Source organism: Vitis vinifera, chromosome 18 (assembly GCF_030704535.1).
Source record: "Vitis vinifera cultivar Pinot Noir 40024 chromosome 18, ASM3070453v1".
NCBI classification, from domain to species: domain Eukaryota; kingdom Viridiplantae; phylum Streptophyta; class Magnoliopsida; order Vitales; family Vitaceae; genus Vitis; species Vitis vinifera.
In genome coordinates this window covers 1673207-1688474 of record NC_081822.1, presented here as the reverse complement: position 1 = coordinate 1688474, position 15268 = coordinate 1673207, and the positions used below count along the sequence as shown (strand labels likewise).

At 38.2% G+C, this 15268-nt stretch overlaps 1 protein-coding gene across 4 annotated transcripts in view; it reads left to right on the top strand.

The window, feature by feature from the left end:
• Window positions 1–15268, top strand: part of LOC100245339 (transportin-1) — a 44307-nt gene that overhangs the window by 13064 nt on the left and 15975 nt on the right. For all 4 annotated transcript variants that reach the window (XM_010665829.3, XM_059734679.1, XM_010665828.3 and 1 more), the window contains exons 15-18: window positions 10289–10414; window positions 10498–10572; window positions 10733–10804; window positions 10962–11072. In XM_010665829.3, coding sequence (XP_010664131.1) covers window positions 10289–10414; window positions 10498–10572; window positions 10733–10804; window positions 10962–11072 — 384 coding nt within the window. The remainder of the gene's footprint in view (window positions 1–10288; window positions 10415–10497; window positions 10573–10732; window positions 10805–10961; window positions 11073–15268) is intronic.

The window sequence follows — 15268 nt, the reverse complement described above, 5'->3', positions numbered from 1 at the left end:
CTTATCTGACTGAACGAGGGAGTAAGCACCTTGGAGATTCTTCAATTTCTCAATATTTTCCTTATTAAGCTCAACATGTTCATTGCCACCGAAATTCACTCTCTCTTGTAGAGAGTTTTCATTGATATGAGAGTTGGTGAAGTGTGTCTGAGTTTTTTGTTATCCACCTTTGAAACCTTGTTATCCACCCTTGAAACCCCAATTTTTACTCAAAGTTTGAGGCTTTCAATAGAGTTTCCAGCATTAGTCCCTTGTGTGTCTTGGCTTCTTGCGGTAGGCACACCAAATAGTGTCCTTGTTCATTGTTTTGAACAGATTTGCTATTAATGGAGGATTCACGTTGTTGAAGTTGTCAACAATCTTAGACCAGGTGTGTAGAATTCGAAAATAATTTTAGGGAAAAATATAGTAGAGTACTTTTAAAATGGAAATGAAGGCTGTTAAACTAGGGTTTGAAAAACAAAGGAAAAAATGTACTACAACTCAATAATGAAGACTAAAAAGAGAAATCTCAAGGAGCCTAATTCGACTTTGATACTATGTGGAGAAAAGTTGTATTTCTCATTCACATTTTAAAAGTATATAGCCCTAGAGTTATATATAATAACAAAAAAAAAAAAAAAAGGAAATAATTAGAAACTTCCCTATTAAAGATCCCTACAATTAGCGATTATATACACAAAAATCATCGGTTGGAAAACTAGAGATCGTGGTTCCAGAAATAAAAGAGGTTTGTGAAGGATTTTCTTTGCTATGAAAATCTAGTTGTTGTTCTATTGCAGTGAACAAAGAGGGACTCTTGTGATAAGAGGTTTGTGAGTAGTGTGTGGAAGGTAAAAAAAAAAAAGGGTAGTTTTCTCAACTAGTGGGGCTTCGAGAGGAGTGACAATCTTTTGGGATGCTTTGAGGTTTAAGTGCTTAGAGGTTGTTTCAGGGTCTTTCTCAATAATAGTCAATTTAGTGTCAGAAGATGATGGGTTTTTTTGGTTAACTTCGATCTATGGTCCTAGTTCGTCACACTTTAGAAATGATTTTTGAATGGAGCTTCAAGATCTTTCAAGCTTAACTTTTCTAAAATGGTGTGTTGTTAGGGATTTTAATGTAATAAGAAAAATTTCAAAAAGTTAAGAGGCTCCTGGTTAAGCCCAAGTATGAGGGATTTTGATGATTTATAAGAGAATGTGAGTTATTTGATCCTCCTTTTAGGAATGTGTCCTTCACATGGTCAAATTTGCAAGAAAACCCTATTTGTAAAAGGTTTGATAGATTCTTATTTTCTAGTGAGTAGGAGTAAGGTTTCCCTCAAAGTATCAAAGAAGCACTCCCCAGATTGACTTCAGATCATTGTCCAATTGTTGTTAAACACCAATTCTTTTAGTTGGACGCTGATACCACCTTTTAGATTTGAAAACATGTGGTTGATTCATTTCGATTCCAAGGATAATTTAGGTTGTTGGTGGATTGAGTGTCAGTTTGAAGGATACAAAGGTCACAAATTCATGAAGTTACAGTTTGTCAAGTCAAAATTGAAAGAGTGGAATAAAGTGTCTTTTGTGTTGGCCAATAGGCTGAAGAAGGTCTTAGGTAAGGTGGTCTTTGTGGATCAAAATGCTTTTGTGAGGGGCAGATAGATTTTGGATGCCTCGCTCATAGCTAATGAGGTGATTGATTTTTGGCATAAACGTAAAGAGAAATGGTTGATTTGCAAACTGGATATTGAAAAAACCTATGATAGCATTAATTGGAATTTCCTCATGAAGGTCTTGCACAAGATGGGCTTTGGATCTCGATGGATGGAGTGGATTTGGTGGTGCATTTCAACTGCAAAATTTTCTGTTATGGTCAACGGGGTGCTAACAAGCTTTTTTTCCAATTCAAGGGGCTGCGTCAAGGAGATCCCCTTTCTCCTTACCTTTTTGTCTTGGGTATGGAAGTGCTAAGTGCACTTATAAGAAAGGCTGTTGACGGGGGATTCATTTCAGGTTGCATAATTTAAGGAAGAGGGGGAATGGAGATGAATGTGTCCCATTTGCTCTTTGTTGATGACACAATCATTTTTTGCGAAGCAAGGAAAGAGCATCTAACCTCTCTAAGTTGGATTTTGGCTTGGTTTGAAGCGGCTTCTGGTATAAGAATAAATCTAGCTAAAAGCAAATTAATTAAAGTTGGAGAGGTTGAAGATATTGAAGAAATGACAGTGAAGTTAGGGTGTAGAGTGGGGTCTCTTCCTACTGTCTATCTGGGGCTGCCCCTTAGAGCCCACCACAAGGCCTTGCCTATGTGGGATGGGGTGGAAGAAAGAATGAGGAGAAGATTAGCCCTTTGGAAAAGACAATATATGTCTAAGGGTGGGAGAATTACCCTCGTTAAAAGTACACTGGCCAGCATAACTATCTGCCAATTGTCCCTCTTTCGAATGCCCAAGTTAGTAGCAAAAAGGCTTGAAAAATTACAAAGAGACTTTCTTTGGGGAGGAGGAAGCTTGGAAAGGAAAATCCACTTAATCAATTGGGATGTGGTGTGCACTCAAAAGAAGAAAGGGTGTCTAGGCATTCGGAAAATTGATCTCCTGAACAAGGCCTTGTTGGGTAAATGGATTTGGAGATTTGCCTTTGAAAATGAAATCCTTTGGAAGAAGGTGATCGGGGTGAAGTATGACCAAGAGGGATTTGGATGGCGGACTAATGAAGCTCGCGGAACGTTTGGAGTAGGGGTTTGGAAGGAGATTCTGAAGGAGGCAAATTGGTGTTGGGATAACATAGGGTTCAAGGTGGGTGAAGGGACTAAGGTCAAGTTCTGGACTGATCATTGGTGTGGCAATGCGGCGTTGTCCCAAAATTTTCCCCAATTATTTGCCTTGGCGGTCTATAGGAACACAACGGTCAATGAAGTGTGGGACTCAAGCCTTGGTCAAGGAGGTTGGAATCTTAGATTTTTCAGAGATTCTAATGACTGGGAACTAGATTTGATAGGAGAGTTGTTTCATATGCTGAGGGACTTCAGGATTTCTTCAAAAGAGGACTCAGTGTTATGGAAATGAGGGGGTCATGGTACTTTTCAGATTAGGGATGCTTATAATTTGCTGGCTGCTCCTAGTGCCATCGCCTTCTCGAAAAAGAGCTGTTAAAAGAGATAAAAAGGAGAAAAATCTTAATTCTCATTCATATGTTTTTTACTTACAATTGAGAGATATATATATACAAGGCTAGGAGTCCTAACTACCATACATGTGACCTATATTAACAAGGAAAGATAATATACTATAAATACATTATATTCAACACTCCCCCTCAAGCTGGAGCATATATGTCATATGCACCAAGCTTGTTACAAATATATTTAATCCTAGGACCTCTGAGAGATTTAGTGAAGATGTCTACTAGTTGATCATTTGAATTAACAAAACTTGTAGCAACACATCCTGATGCGATCTTCTCTCTAATGAAATGACAGTCAACTTCAATATGCTTGGTCCTTTCATGAAAGACTGGATTGGATGCAATATGTAATGCAGCCTGGTTATCACAGATGAGTTTCATCTGTTCATCCTTTCCAAATCTCAACTCCTGAAGAAAATGTCTCAACCATATGAGTTCACATGTTGCCAAAGCCATAGCTCGATACTCGGCTTCAGCGCTAGATCTGGCCACTACATCTTGTTTCTTACTCTTCCAAGATATTAGATTACCTCCAATAAAAACACAGTACCCTGAAGTGGAACGTCTATCTGTGGGTGAGCTATCCCAATCTGCATCTGTGTAACCAACAACTTGAGTATGACCTCTGTTCTCGTACAATACACCTTGGCCTGGTGTACTTTTGATATATCGAAGAATGCGGATTACGACATCCCAATGGCTATCACATGGTGACTGTAGGAATTGACTAACAACACTCACAGGGAAAGAAATGTCTGGACGAGTAATGGTGAGATAGTTCAATTTACCTACGAGCTGTCGATATCTCCCGGGGTCTCCTAAAGGCTCCCCCTGTCCTGGTACAAGTTTGACATTCGGATCCATAGGTGTGTCTACCGGTTTACAGTCTAACATACCGGTTTCTTCCAGGATGTCTAAAGCATACTTCCTTTGGGAAATGACCACACCAGAACTGGATTGAGCTATCTCAATTCCCAAGAAATACTTGAGTTTCCCCAAGTCTTTGATCTGAAAGTGGGTAAAAAGATGTTGCTTTAGTTTCTGAATACCATCCTGATCACTGCTTGTAATGACGATGTCGTCAGAACGGCGTAACCTGCACACTAAACCAGACTCCCCCTGAGCAACAAAACCAGGAGGTTGCTCTATATAAACTTCCTCGGCAAGATCACCATGAAGGAAGACATTTTTAATATCCAACTGATAAAGAGGCCAAGAACACATAGCAGCCATGGAGAGAAGCAAGCGGACAGAAGCAATCTTGGCAACAGGGGAGAATATGTCACCATAATCAGAACCATAAACTTGAGTATAGCCTTTAGCAACTAAGCGGGCCTTAAGGCGATCAACCTGACCATCAGGACCAACCTTAACGACATAGACCCAACGACAACCAACTGTAGATTTACCAGAGGGTAAAACAACAAGATCCCAAGTGCCATTAGAGTGCAGAGCAGCCATTTCATCCACCATTGCCTGTCGCCAGCCTGGATGGGAAAGAGCTTCATGGGTGCTCTTTGGAAGAGAAACAGAGGATATAGCAGAAACAAAAGCACAATAGGGTGAAGATAAGCGATGATAACTCAAAAAATTGTAAATAGGATGAGGATTACGAGTAGAGCGAGTACTTTTCCGAACAGCAATGGGTAAGTCATTAGGAGAAGGCAGAGCCGGGGCAGGTGAAGCCGAAGGGATAGGAAGTGAGTCAGCAGGTGCCTCAGGAAAAGGGAGAGGAGCAACGACACGAGGGCGACGATGATAAACCTGAAGTGGTCGAGGGGGCATAGCATCAGGTGGGGAGACAATGGGAATGGGCAAAACTTCAGAAACAGGAAGAGACTCAGAAGTGGTGGAAAAGAATGGTGAGTCCTCAAAGAAGGTGACATCAGCGGAGATAAAGTATCTATGAGTCTCAAGGGAATAACAACGATAACCCTTCTGAAGTCTGGAATATCCCAAGAAGAGGCACTTCATGGCTTTGGCGGAAAGCTTGTCCTGTCCAGGAGTGAGAATATGAACGAAGCAAGTACAACCAAAGACACGAGGAGGAAGGAAATAAAGTGGTTGGTCAGGGAAGAGAAGGGAGTGAGGAATCTGATCGTGTAAGACAGAGGAGGGCATACGATTAATCAAATAACAAGCGGTAAGAACAGCGTCCCCCCAAAAACGAAAAGGAACGTGACTATGGAGGAGGAGAGTACGAGTTGTCTCAACAAGATGTCGATTCTTGCGTTCAGCTACCCCATTTTGTTGAGGAGTATGAGCACAAGAAGACTGATGAAGAATTCCATGATGAGACATAAACGAAGTAAATTGGGTTGAAAAATATTCCCTGGCATTGTTACTGCGTAACATACGAATAGAAATATTGAACTGGGTTTGGATTTCAGTATAAAATTTCTGGAAAATAGAGAATAACTCAGCTCGATTTTTCATTAAAAATAACCAAGTACATCGAAAATAGTCATCAATGAAAGTGACAAAATACTGAAATCCTAAAGTAGACGCAGTCCGACAAGGACCCCAAACATCAGTGTGGACAAGCTCAAAAGGAGACTTTGCCCGATTATTCAAACGCTTTGGGAACGAGACACGAGTATGTTTCCCAAGCTGACATGACTCACTCGGAAGCGACGACAAAGTGGAAAAACGAGGAACCATCTTCTGGAACTTGGAGAGACTAGGGTGGCCCAGATGATTGTGAATGAGGAGAGGAGCATTAGTGGAAATGCAAACTGCAGGAGATGAATTTGAGGTGAGGTGATAGAGGCCTTGAGACTCACGTCCTATGCCAATCGTCTTCCCCGTACTCCGGTCCTGCAAGGTCACAAATTTATCAGAAAAGGTAATAGAGCAATTAAGATTACGAGTGATTTTGCTGATGGAAATAAGATTAAAAGGACATTCAGGAGTATAAAGGACACAAGTGAGAGGTAGAGAAGGCAAAGGAAGGGCCAAACCAATACCTTTAGCCACAGTTTGAGAACCATTAGCTAAGGTAACAGTAGGTAAATCAGAGGTAGTAGTAATAGAGGAGAAAAGATCCTTATTACCAGATAGGTGATCAGATGCTCCAGAATCTAGAATCCAGGGTTCAAGAGAAGATGTGTGGGTAAGACAGGCAGAGGCATTACCAGGCTGGGCAACAGAGGCAATAGAAGCCTGAGATGTCTGAGATGCGGAGGAGCTCGGAGGCTGAGGCAGCGGAGAATCAGAGGACTGGGCCATATGGGCAGTGCGAGGAGGTCTTCCATGTAACTGATAGCAACGATCGCGAGTGTGGCCAAGTTTATTGCAATAGGTGCAATGAGGACGTTGGCCTCTATCTCGGGTACCACTGCGTCCTCCTCGAGAGGTAGTTTGAGAAACTAACACAGAAGAATCTGAAGCGCTATCAGATGGCAAAGTCTGAGTGGACGAGATACGGAGGAGGCGAGCAAACACATCATCCAAGGACGGAACTGATGAACTTCCAAGAATCTGATTACGAATAGACTCAAGATCCGGACGGAGGCCAATAAGAGTAAGGACCATGAAGAACTTGTCAAGCTGTATTTGTTGAGCCCCAACATCAGGAGTAAGAGGCATCACAGTCAAGAACTCCTCCTTAAGAGAGGCAATCTGACCAATATAAGTAGATAGATCCAAGTCCTGTTGGCTGAGATGGACAATAGCAGAAGCCACCTTATAAAGACGCTGGATATCATTCGTGTATAATCCTTTGGCCTGAGTCCAAAATTTAAAACAAGTTTTATAGGCCTGAAGATGAAGAAGAATCCTGGGATCAACCGATTGCCATAATACACTACATAACTGTGCATCTATCTTCCTCCACTGTACGCGGTCAACCTCAGGGATATCTGCCTCCTAGGTAACCAAGTGATCCTCATATCCTTGACCCATAAACCAAAGTTCAACAGAGGCAGACCAAGAGCGATAATTCTCACTACCAACCAATTTCTCTGAGGTAATCATAGGAGATCCAGAGATAACAGAGGTAAAGATCTGATTTTTGGTGGTCATATTCACGTATTTGGATCGAAGAGAGCCCTAATACGGCTGCAGATTGCGGCGTGGCACCACCGAAAAAGGGAGACGGCCTCAAATCACGACGTGGTACCACCAGAAGGGTAGAAGAACACTTCCCAAGGCACGTGCAGGGATTGGGGTGGAGAAAAAGTAGCCGGAACTTCGCCGGAAAGGCTGTTTGGAAGGCTGACGGAGACAAAAATCCCCAAAAGAGGTACGTGCAGGGCTCGGATGGGAGAACCAGGTAGGTAGGGATGCTGGTCGGCGTCAGGCGAGGCTGGAAAAGGAGGCGCGTCGCCGGAAAATGTCTCACGCGCCCTCACGCGCCGGCGTGTGAGATTCAGTCGCTGCCCGGAGAAGTGCGCGTGGAGGGTTTTCTGGCTCTGATGCTTTTGAAGAAGTTGGAGATCTCCTCCAGGCACTCCTCTTGGTGTGGTCGGTGTCGGAAAAAGACGTCGCCGGAAAGTTCGCCGGAAAAGGTTGCCGGCGTGGTGGAGATCCGACGGCGATGAGGTTGTCCGGAGTGGTTCGGGAAGAAAATGAGGGGACCGGAGTGAAACACGGTCACTGGACGGTTCGCCGGAATTGATTACACGGCTAAACCGAAAAAAAAAAATTAGGTTTTCTCCTTTGGCTCTAATACCATGTTAAAAGAGAGAAAAATGAGAAAAATCTTAATTCTCATTCATATGTTTTTTACTTACAATTGAGAGATATATATATACAAGGCTAGAAGTCCTAACTACCATACATGTGACCTATATTAACAAGGAAAGATAATATACTATAAATACATTATATTCAACAAGAGCATTTGGGTGGATAAGGTTCCAACTAAAGTTGCTTTTTTTGCTTGGGAGGCCACGTGGGAGAAGATCCTCACTTTGGATAGGCTCCAAAAACGGGGGTGGCACCTCCCTGATCGTTGCTTTTGTGTGGCTGTGAAGAGGAAAATCCTTGCCTTGTTTGGGGCTCAGTGGGTGTTCCCAGAGACAGTCAAAGAAGTGTTATTTAGTTGGAGGGGCCCTTTTGTGGGAAAAAAGAGGAAAAAGATTTGGAACTCCATCCCGTTGTGTATTTTTTGGATGGTATGGAAGGAAAGAAATAGATTAGCTTTTTAGGGGGGGCTCTTTAGCTAGACAAAAACTCAAAAATTCTTTTGTACGTAATTTGTGGAGTTGGGCTAGGGTGTATATGGGAGATGAGTCATCTTCGCTTTTAGGCTTTTTGGAGTGGCTAGCGGCTCCTTAAGGGCTGGTGAGGTTGATTGTTCATGTGTTTTTTGTTTTTAGGTTGCTATGTATACTACCTGTATGCTATGTGGCTTTTCGCCCTTTAATATATTTTGTGCTCATTTATCAAAAAAAAAAAAAAAAAAAGTGTCTTTTGGAGACTTAAAAGAAAAATATTTGTTTGGGCATTGTGGGTTTGGATGAGAAGGAACAAAAAAGGATTTTTACTCTTGAACTAGCAGCAAGGAAGACTTTAAGGAAGGGAGAATTGGAAGAGGCGTTGCTAAAGGAAGAGGTGTTTTAGAGGTAAAAAAACTAGGGTCAAATGGATAAGAGAAGAGGATTGTAATTCTAAATTTTTTCATAAGGTGGCCAATAGTAGGTGGAATAGGAAGTTCATTAAGTCTTTGGTGTCTAAAGATGGGGTAGTCTTAGATAACATTGAAAGCATTTTAAAGGAGATTAAGCATTATTTTGGGAAGTTATTCTCCAAGCCTTCAGGTGGTTCTTGGAGGATTGAAGATTTGGATTGGTCTCCTATTTCAGCAGATAGTGTCGAGTGGTTGGATCATTTTTTTTCGGAAGAAGAGATTCACAATGCTATGTTGCATTTAAACAAGGAAAAGACCCTTGGGCTAAATGGTTTCACCATTGGATTTTATCAAGAGTGTTGGGAGACGATTAAAGCTGATCTTTTAAGAGTGTTCTTTGAGTTTCACAATAATGGGATTATTAAGCAAAGCATGAATGCTACCTTCATTGCTCTAGTGCTAAAAAAGAGTCAAACAAGCAGGATCTCAGATCCACAACTTTGTTGTAGATTGTGTGGAGAGAGAGGAATGCTAGGATTTTCAAGGACACTTGGAAGACACCAAAGATGATGTGGGATTTGCTTCATTTCTATGTTTCTTTTTGGGCTTACCGTACAAACATTTTTAATCTTTATCTGTTAAATGTAATTCAACTTAGTTGACTTTTAATATGTACACACTAGGGTTGGGTCTATAGGGTGAGGAGTTGTTATACCTGTGTAGGCTTTTTGTACCTTTATATAGCCCTCCTTGTATAGTGGAGGTTTACTTAGATCTTTTTGATGAGGTTTGTAAATCATAGGAAGGATTTCTCATCCTTCTCATGTTTTGTTTATTCTCAATTAATACATACATTTGTTTTTGATAATATATATATACATACACTATTATACACACAAAATTATGTATTACAGATGTAATATACAGCCGTGGAGGATATACAGCTGTAATAGTCTTCAACATTAAAACCTTTCCTGAACAAGTTGTTCTATTTTATATTGTTGTTTTAGGGTTGGTACTTTTGATCTTGAGGTAGAATTCACGCGTTTATGAATACATCTATAGAAGAACATGGATTTACTTAAGTAGGAATTAACATTGGTACATGGTTCTAAGGAGTTATAACTTCTATATCTTAGAAAGAATTCCATTTGTTCCTAATTGATCTCAAACATGGGTGGTTTTCTGTTGTCTTCTCCCTCTGCTTCTTTTCTTTTCACTTTTTTTTTTCTAAAATATCCTCTCTGTGTTATTAGCTATTTTCAAGTTAAAGACATGAACTGGATGAAGTGAGATACATCCAGTGAGATATATTATTATCTGGAGCCTGAACTAGCACTCAACTACTTTCGTCTACATCTTGCTTCCAGTATATGCTATTTCAATTTGTATCTTGGCCTTTCTCACATAAAAGAAAAAGAGAAGCTGTAGTTGAAGTTTAATCATATATTGCAGTTCATTTCTTTTCATGGAGTTGTTTAGAACTCATTTTCCCATCTAACCACTGTTCCATAAATTGTTCATCAAAGATCTTGGAATTTGTTTCATGCCTTTTCAGGGTGTTGGTCATCAAAAAGGCTATGATCAGTTCAACCGGGTCCTCGTGGGTCTTCTACAAAGAGTCTTAGACACTAACAAGAGGGTACAAGAAGCTGCATGTTCAGCTTTTGCTACTCTTGAAGAGGTTTCTCCTGTTTCAGTACTCTTCAATCATAAGAAATATGATTCATACCAATGTAGAATTCATAGGTTCCTTAATGATGGCAGGAGGCTGCAGAAGAGTTGACACCACATGTAGCAATCATTTTACAACACCTTTTATGTGCTTTTGGGAGATATCAGGTTTTTTTTTCAGTCCTATTAGTATTTTCTTGATTTCCAATAGACTTGGAAAGGTCCAATTGACTAGTATATTTTGAATCATTTGTTTTCCTGATGATACCATGTTATGATCATTTAGTATTTTATATTCCCTAATTGAACTTTGTATGCTCATATTTAGAAAAGGAACCTCCGAATTTTATATGATGCTATAGGCACTTTAGCAGATGCTGTTGGAGGAGAACTGAATCAGGTAAGCCTTCTTATTTTTGGGCATGAGTTGGTGTTTGTTTTTCTTTCCTTTGGTGCTCCTTGATGTGGAAATCAGAGGGGGACAGAATGCTTGGTGTTTTTGTTCTTCACGATCAGGACACAAGCTACTAACGCCCATCTTTTGATTCTATACACAGTCCAGATACCTTGATATTCTGATGCCTCCATTAATTGCAAAGTGGCAGCTAGTTTCCAATTCAGACAAAGACCTCTTTCCACTGCTAGAGTGCTTTACATCTATAGCACAGGTATGCTGTACTTTTTGTTAATAGGACAGTATTGTACTTAGTCTTGTTTAACACACTATATAATCTGATATGATATTATATTCTTTCAATTGAGGAAAAATGTGTGCATTGTTCAAAACTAGAAAGGCCTGAAACCTACTTCCCTTGTTGGAAAGCAAGTTCTCTCTCTCTCTCCCCCTCTCCAAGTGTATCAATCTGTTAGCCTGTACAATTTACTGTGAGTTGTATTTTAACATTCACTGAGTGGTCCAGCAACAAACTGCTGTACTTGTGATAGTTGTCCTTTTTTGTAGTTTTCCTTTCCATTTCATTTTTTGTTTGGGGGCTGCGATATTCCAAAATCAAGTGCTCTGGAGGTTCATTGATTGGTCCACAGTTGTGATGTTGATATGTGTGAGCTGTGGAAGGCCTGTTTTCCAGAAATGCATTCAGCCACAAAGAGCAGTTAAGGATGGAGGAATTACAAAATGCACCATAAGCTTGCCATTCAGATTGGTGCTGTGCACCCATTATATTGAATTCTTAAATTGGGGTACTGTTCATGCACAAATGTTTTGAGAGTGGCTTAGGTTCATTTTGTGGCATATCTTTAGTAGGAAATTTTAGTTTTTGAGAATTAGAAAATAGCTTCTCACTAAATGGTGGTTCTGTATAACTAAGAAATAGAAACTGATTTTTCCTAAGTAGCAATTTTATTAATTAGATTAAATAAGGGTGAGGGGAGACGAGGAAACCCTGAAATTTAAACAAGTTAACAAAGGTAGATGGGACCCAAAACAAACTGCAAGCCTGAAATGAGCTCACAAACAACCTGAGACAATTGAATATTTAAATATAATGCCTAACCTACTTTTATCACCCCTGAAAATTACCAACCCACTCCAGAAATAACAGCCTAGCCTTTTTTCTTGACAGTGAACAATTTAGATCTTTTTTTTTTCTTTTTTCTTTTTTTATGCAAATTCCCTTTCATGGAAAGGAGTTAGCTTTCTTAGCATCTTATTGTTAGGACCAAAAGCCTTAATGTGCCAATCTGAACGAAGGTCGGAGTGAGAATCTGGAAACAATTAAGAAACCACAAAGTATGCACAAACAAGGGGTTGAGTTTTCATGCTCAAATTGGCAATGGAGAAGGAAGTCATCTGGTGAATAATCAGAGCTGAAGCTAGTAGTTTCCAGTCTGGATTCCCTAACTGTCTTATATTAAGCTTTTCAATGCTTAAGATCCTATTCTGCGCGATTGTCTAGATTAAGAGGTAATTTTGGATGGAAGGACTCAAGGTGATGTTTGATTCAAGGATGGAGTCTTGGGGATGGTATTCCATCACATTCTGCCTACTCCAAGGCTTGGTCATTCATTTGTTTTGGAGATCTAATGGGTTTAGAGTCCCATAAAATAGCTGGGTTAGAAACCCATCTAGGACATGGGTTTTGTGAAAACCCTTGCTAGGTAATACTTTTATATAAATTTAAAATGATGAGCGTATTTTCTCAAATTAGAAGAACATACAAAATTAATTACAACTTCATCTCTTTATAAGGTAAATTAATTCCAATGCCATCTTTGAAGAAGATAAAATCAATGAATAATATGAAATGCAACTTTATCTTTCCTAAGTAAATTCAATCATCATCACATCTATTTATAAATACAATTATATTAAAAATTTGATATTATGAAATATAAGAATGTGAAATAATAAAAAAATTTGTAAACAACCATCTATTATTGAAAGAATTTGATGAATTTTAGTAGACTTTCAACCTTTTCTCCAATATCTTAAAGGAATCTCAATTTGATATTTTTTTAGAATAAACGTTATCATCATCGTCATAAATGTTATCTTTGGAAGAGTGAGTGAGAAAACAATTAGCTGATCATATCTTCTTTCATTGTGCTAAAAGATGGACAGTTTGTCGTTTCTATGTTGCATGTGTTTGGGTATGAGTGTCAAATGCGGTAATATGTCTTAAGCGTTGAATCCTTCACAACTCAAATTTTAGGATATAAGGACTTGACTAAAAAAGATAAAAAAACGGTGACGGGTACTAGGACACGACATGATAAGAGAAAAATCAATTAAAAATAAATTGGAAGTAAAGATATTCTTTTTAAAAACTCTCATATTTTTCTCTAATTTTTTCCCTCTTATTTGTATATATTCTTTAAAAAAATCACTTTTTAGCTAACTTTACTTTTTCTCTAATGTAACTATTACTAAGAAAGTTGAAAGAATAAAAATATATCAATGACAAAATAAATGAGTATTCAACAATGATCCCATGCCTACATTCATGTCATGTTGTATTAACACAGGTACGTTGGTGAAATTGAAGGATCCGAGTATCATAGGTGCCATTTATTTTTTTTCTTTGTTTTATATGGAGTAGATGTTGCCTTATATGGTTACAGAGGCCCTTCTAAGTTAGCAAGGGCCTTTTTGTCACGAAGAAAGAGAAAAATGTGTGGAAGCTGATATATTATGCTTATTTTGGACCATTTGAAAGGAAAAAAATACTTATTGTTTGATAATTTGGAAATGTTTAATCAAAATACCAAAAAATTTGTTTGAAAAAATCAAATAGCCATACCCAAAATAAAATAGGAGTATTTGACAAAAATCCCATACTCACTCATTTCATGTTGTGTTGACACGGGTATGATCGGTGATATTGAAGGGTCAAGTATCAGAGGTGCTATTTGATTTTTTCTTTGTTTTACATGGAGTGGATGTTGCCTGTTATGGATACAAAAGTCCTTCTAAGTTAGCAAGGGCCTATTTGTGGTGAAAAAACGGAAAAAAAAGTGGAAGACTGATATATAGTACTTATTTTGGACCATTTGAAAGAAAAGAAATTACATATTGTTTGAAATTTGAAAATATTGAATCAAGCTACCAAAAATTCATTTTTGTGTTTTTTTTTTACTCTAGGCTAGGATGTTTATAGATGAGGATTTGATGTATATATTAATTTAATTGAGTGGTTTTGTATTGCTTGATAAGGGAGTGATTTTTTATCTCGTCTTTTTCTATGTCATTTGACAACCTTTATATACTATCGTGCATCTTAGTATGTCATTTTTTGTTAGGCACTAGTAATATATTTTTGTTTGTCTATAAAATAACAATATTATCATTGTTGTTGTTGTTACTATTTTGATAAAACAGGTTTAAATGTTTGTGAAATGAATAATAATCTCTAAAATCCTAGGTTTTTAACCTTTGTTGGATAGTCTATTCTACAAGTTTTCTAAAATATATGTGCATGTGTATATATGTAGGCAGAAACTCTATTTTTATTCTTTGTTTTTTCACTTTTTCCTTTTCCAAAATATAGGCATTTCAAACTCAAAATAAGAGTTGATTTTCTTTGATTTATTATGGATATTATAATGTTCTTATTTTATAATTTTATACATATTTTGAGTATTAGTTATTACAATGGTGGTTGATTTTTTAAAATTAAAGATTTTTTAATAAATAGACTTTGTAAATGTTATGATTTTATTATAATATGATATTTTTCTTTCTATGATTTTTTGAAAGTTTGTTGTATACCATACATATGTATGTGTATTAATTTGAAGAATATTATTTGAAATTTTGTGTGGGTTTAATTTGAATATTTTTCATTCCCATTTTAGTATTTAGTTTGTGTAGGAATGGAAATCAGGACATTCTACTTGCTTGCAAAGCATACTTGGGACAATATGGGCTTGCCCCTCTATTCTACACTACTTAAATATGGGGAAGACTCAAACTTTGGACCTTTGGTTCATTGCCACCTCTAGTTCATTGTGAGAGGGTACTATTGCTAAGCTGCACCTTAGGGTAAACTGTCTTATAACTTTGATTTATATTGTTTCCAAGTACCAAAATGAGAATAATTGATTCCTAGATTTCTCTATTCTAAGCATGGATAATCTATTCACATTACTTATTCTCATGAACCTCAAGGCCTTAGAGTCACATTCACCAACTTGGTGGTTTTCCTCATCATGCTTCGCACGTTGAAACTATTGAACTACTTGAGAAAATGGAGTTATTTCCATCCAAACCTCAAAGATTTTGAGCAGGAAAAGCAATATCTTAAAGTTTTTAATTAGCCATTGAATCTTATATTTATTGGTGGATGACCCATTCTATATTAGGTATTGGAAAGTCCATGCCCTTACATTTATATGCATCTTAGTG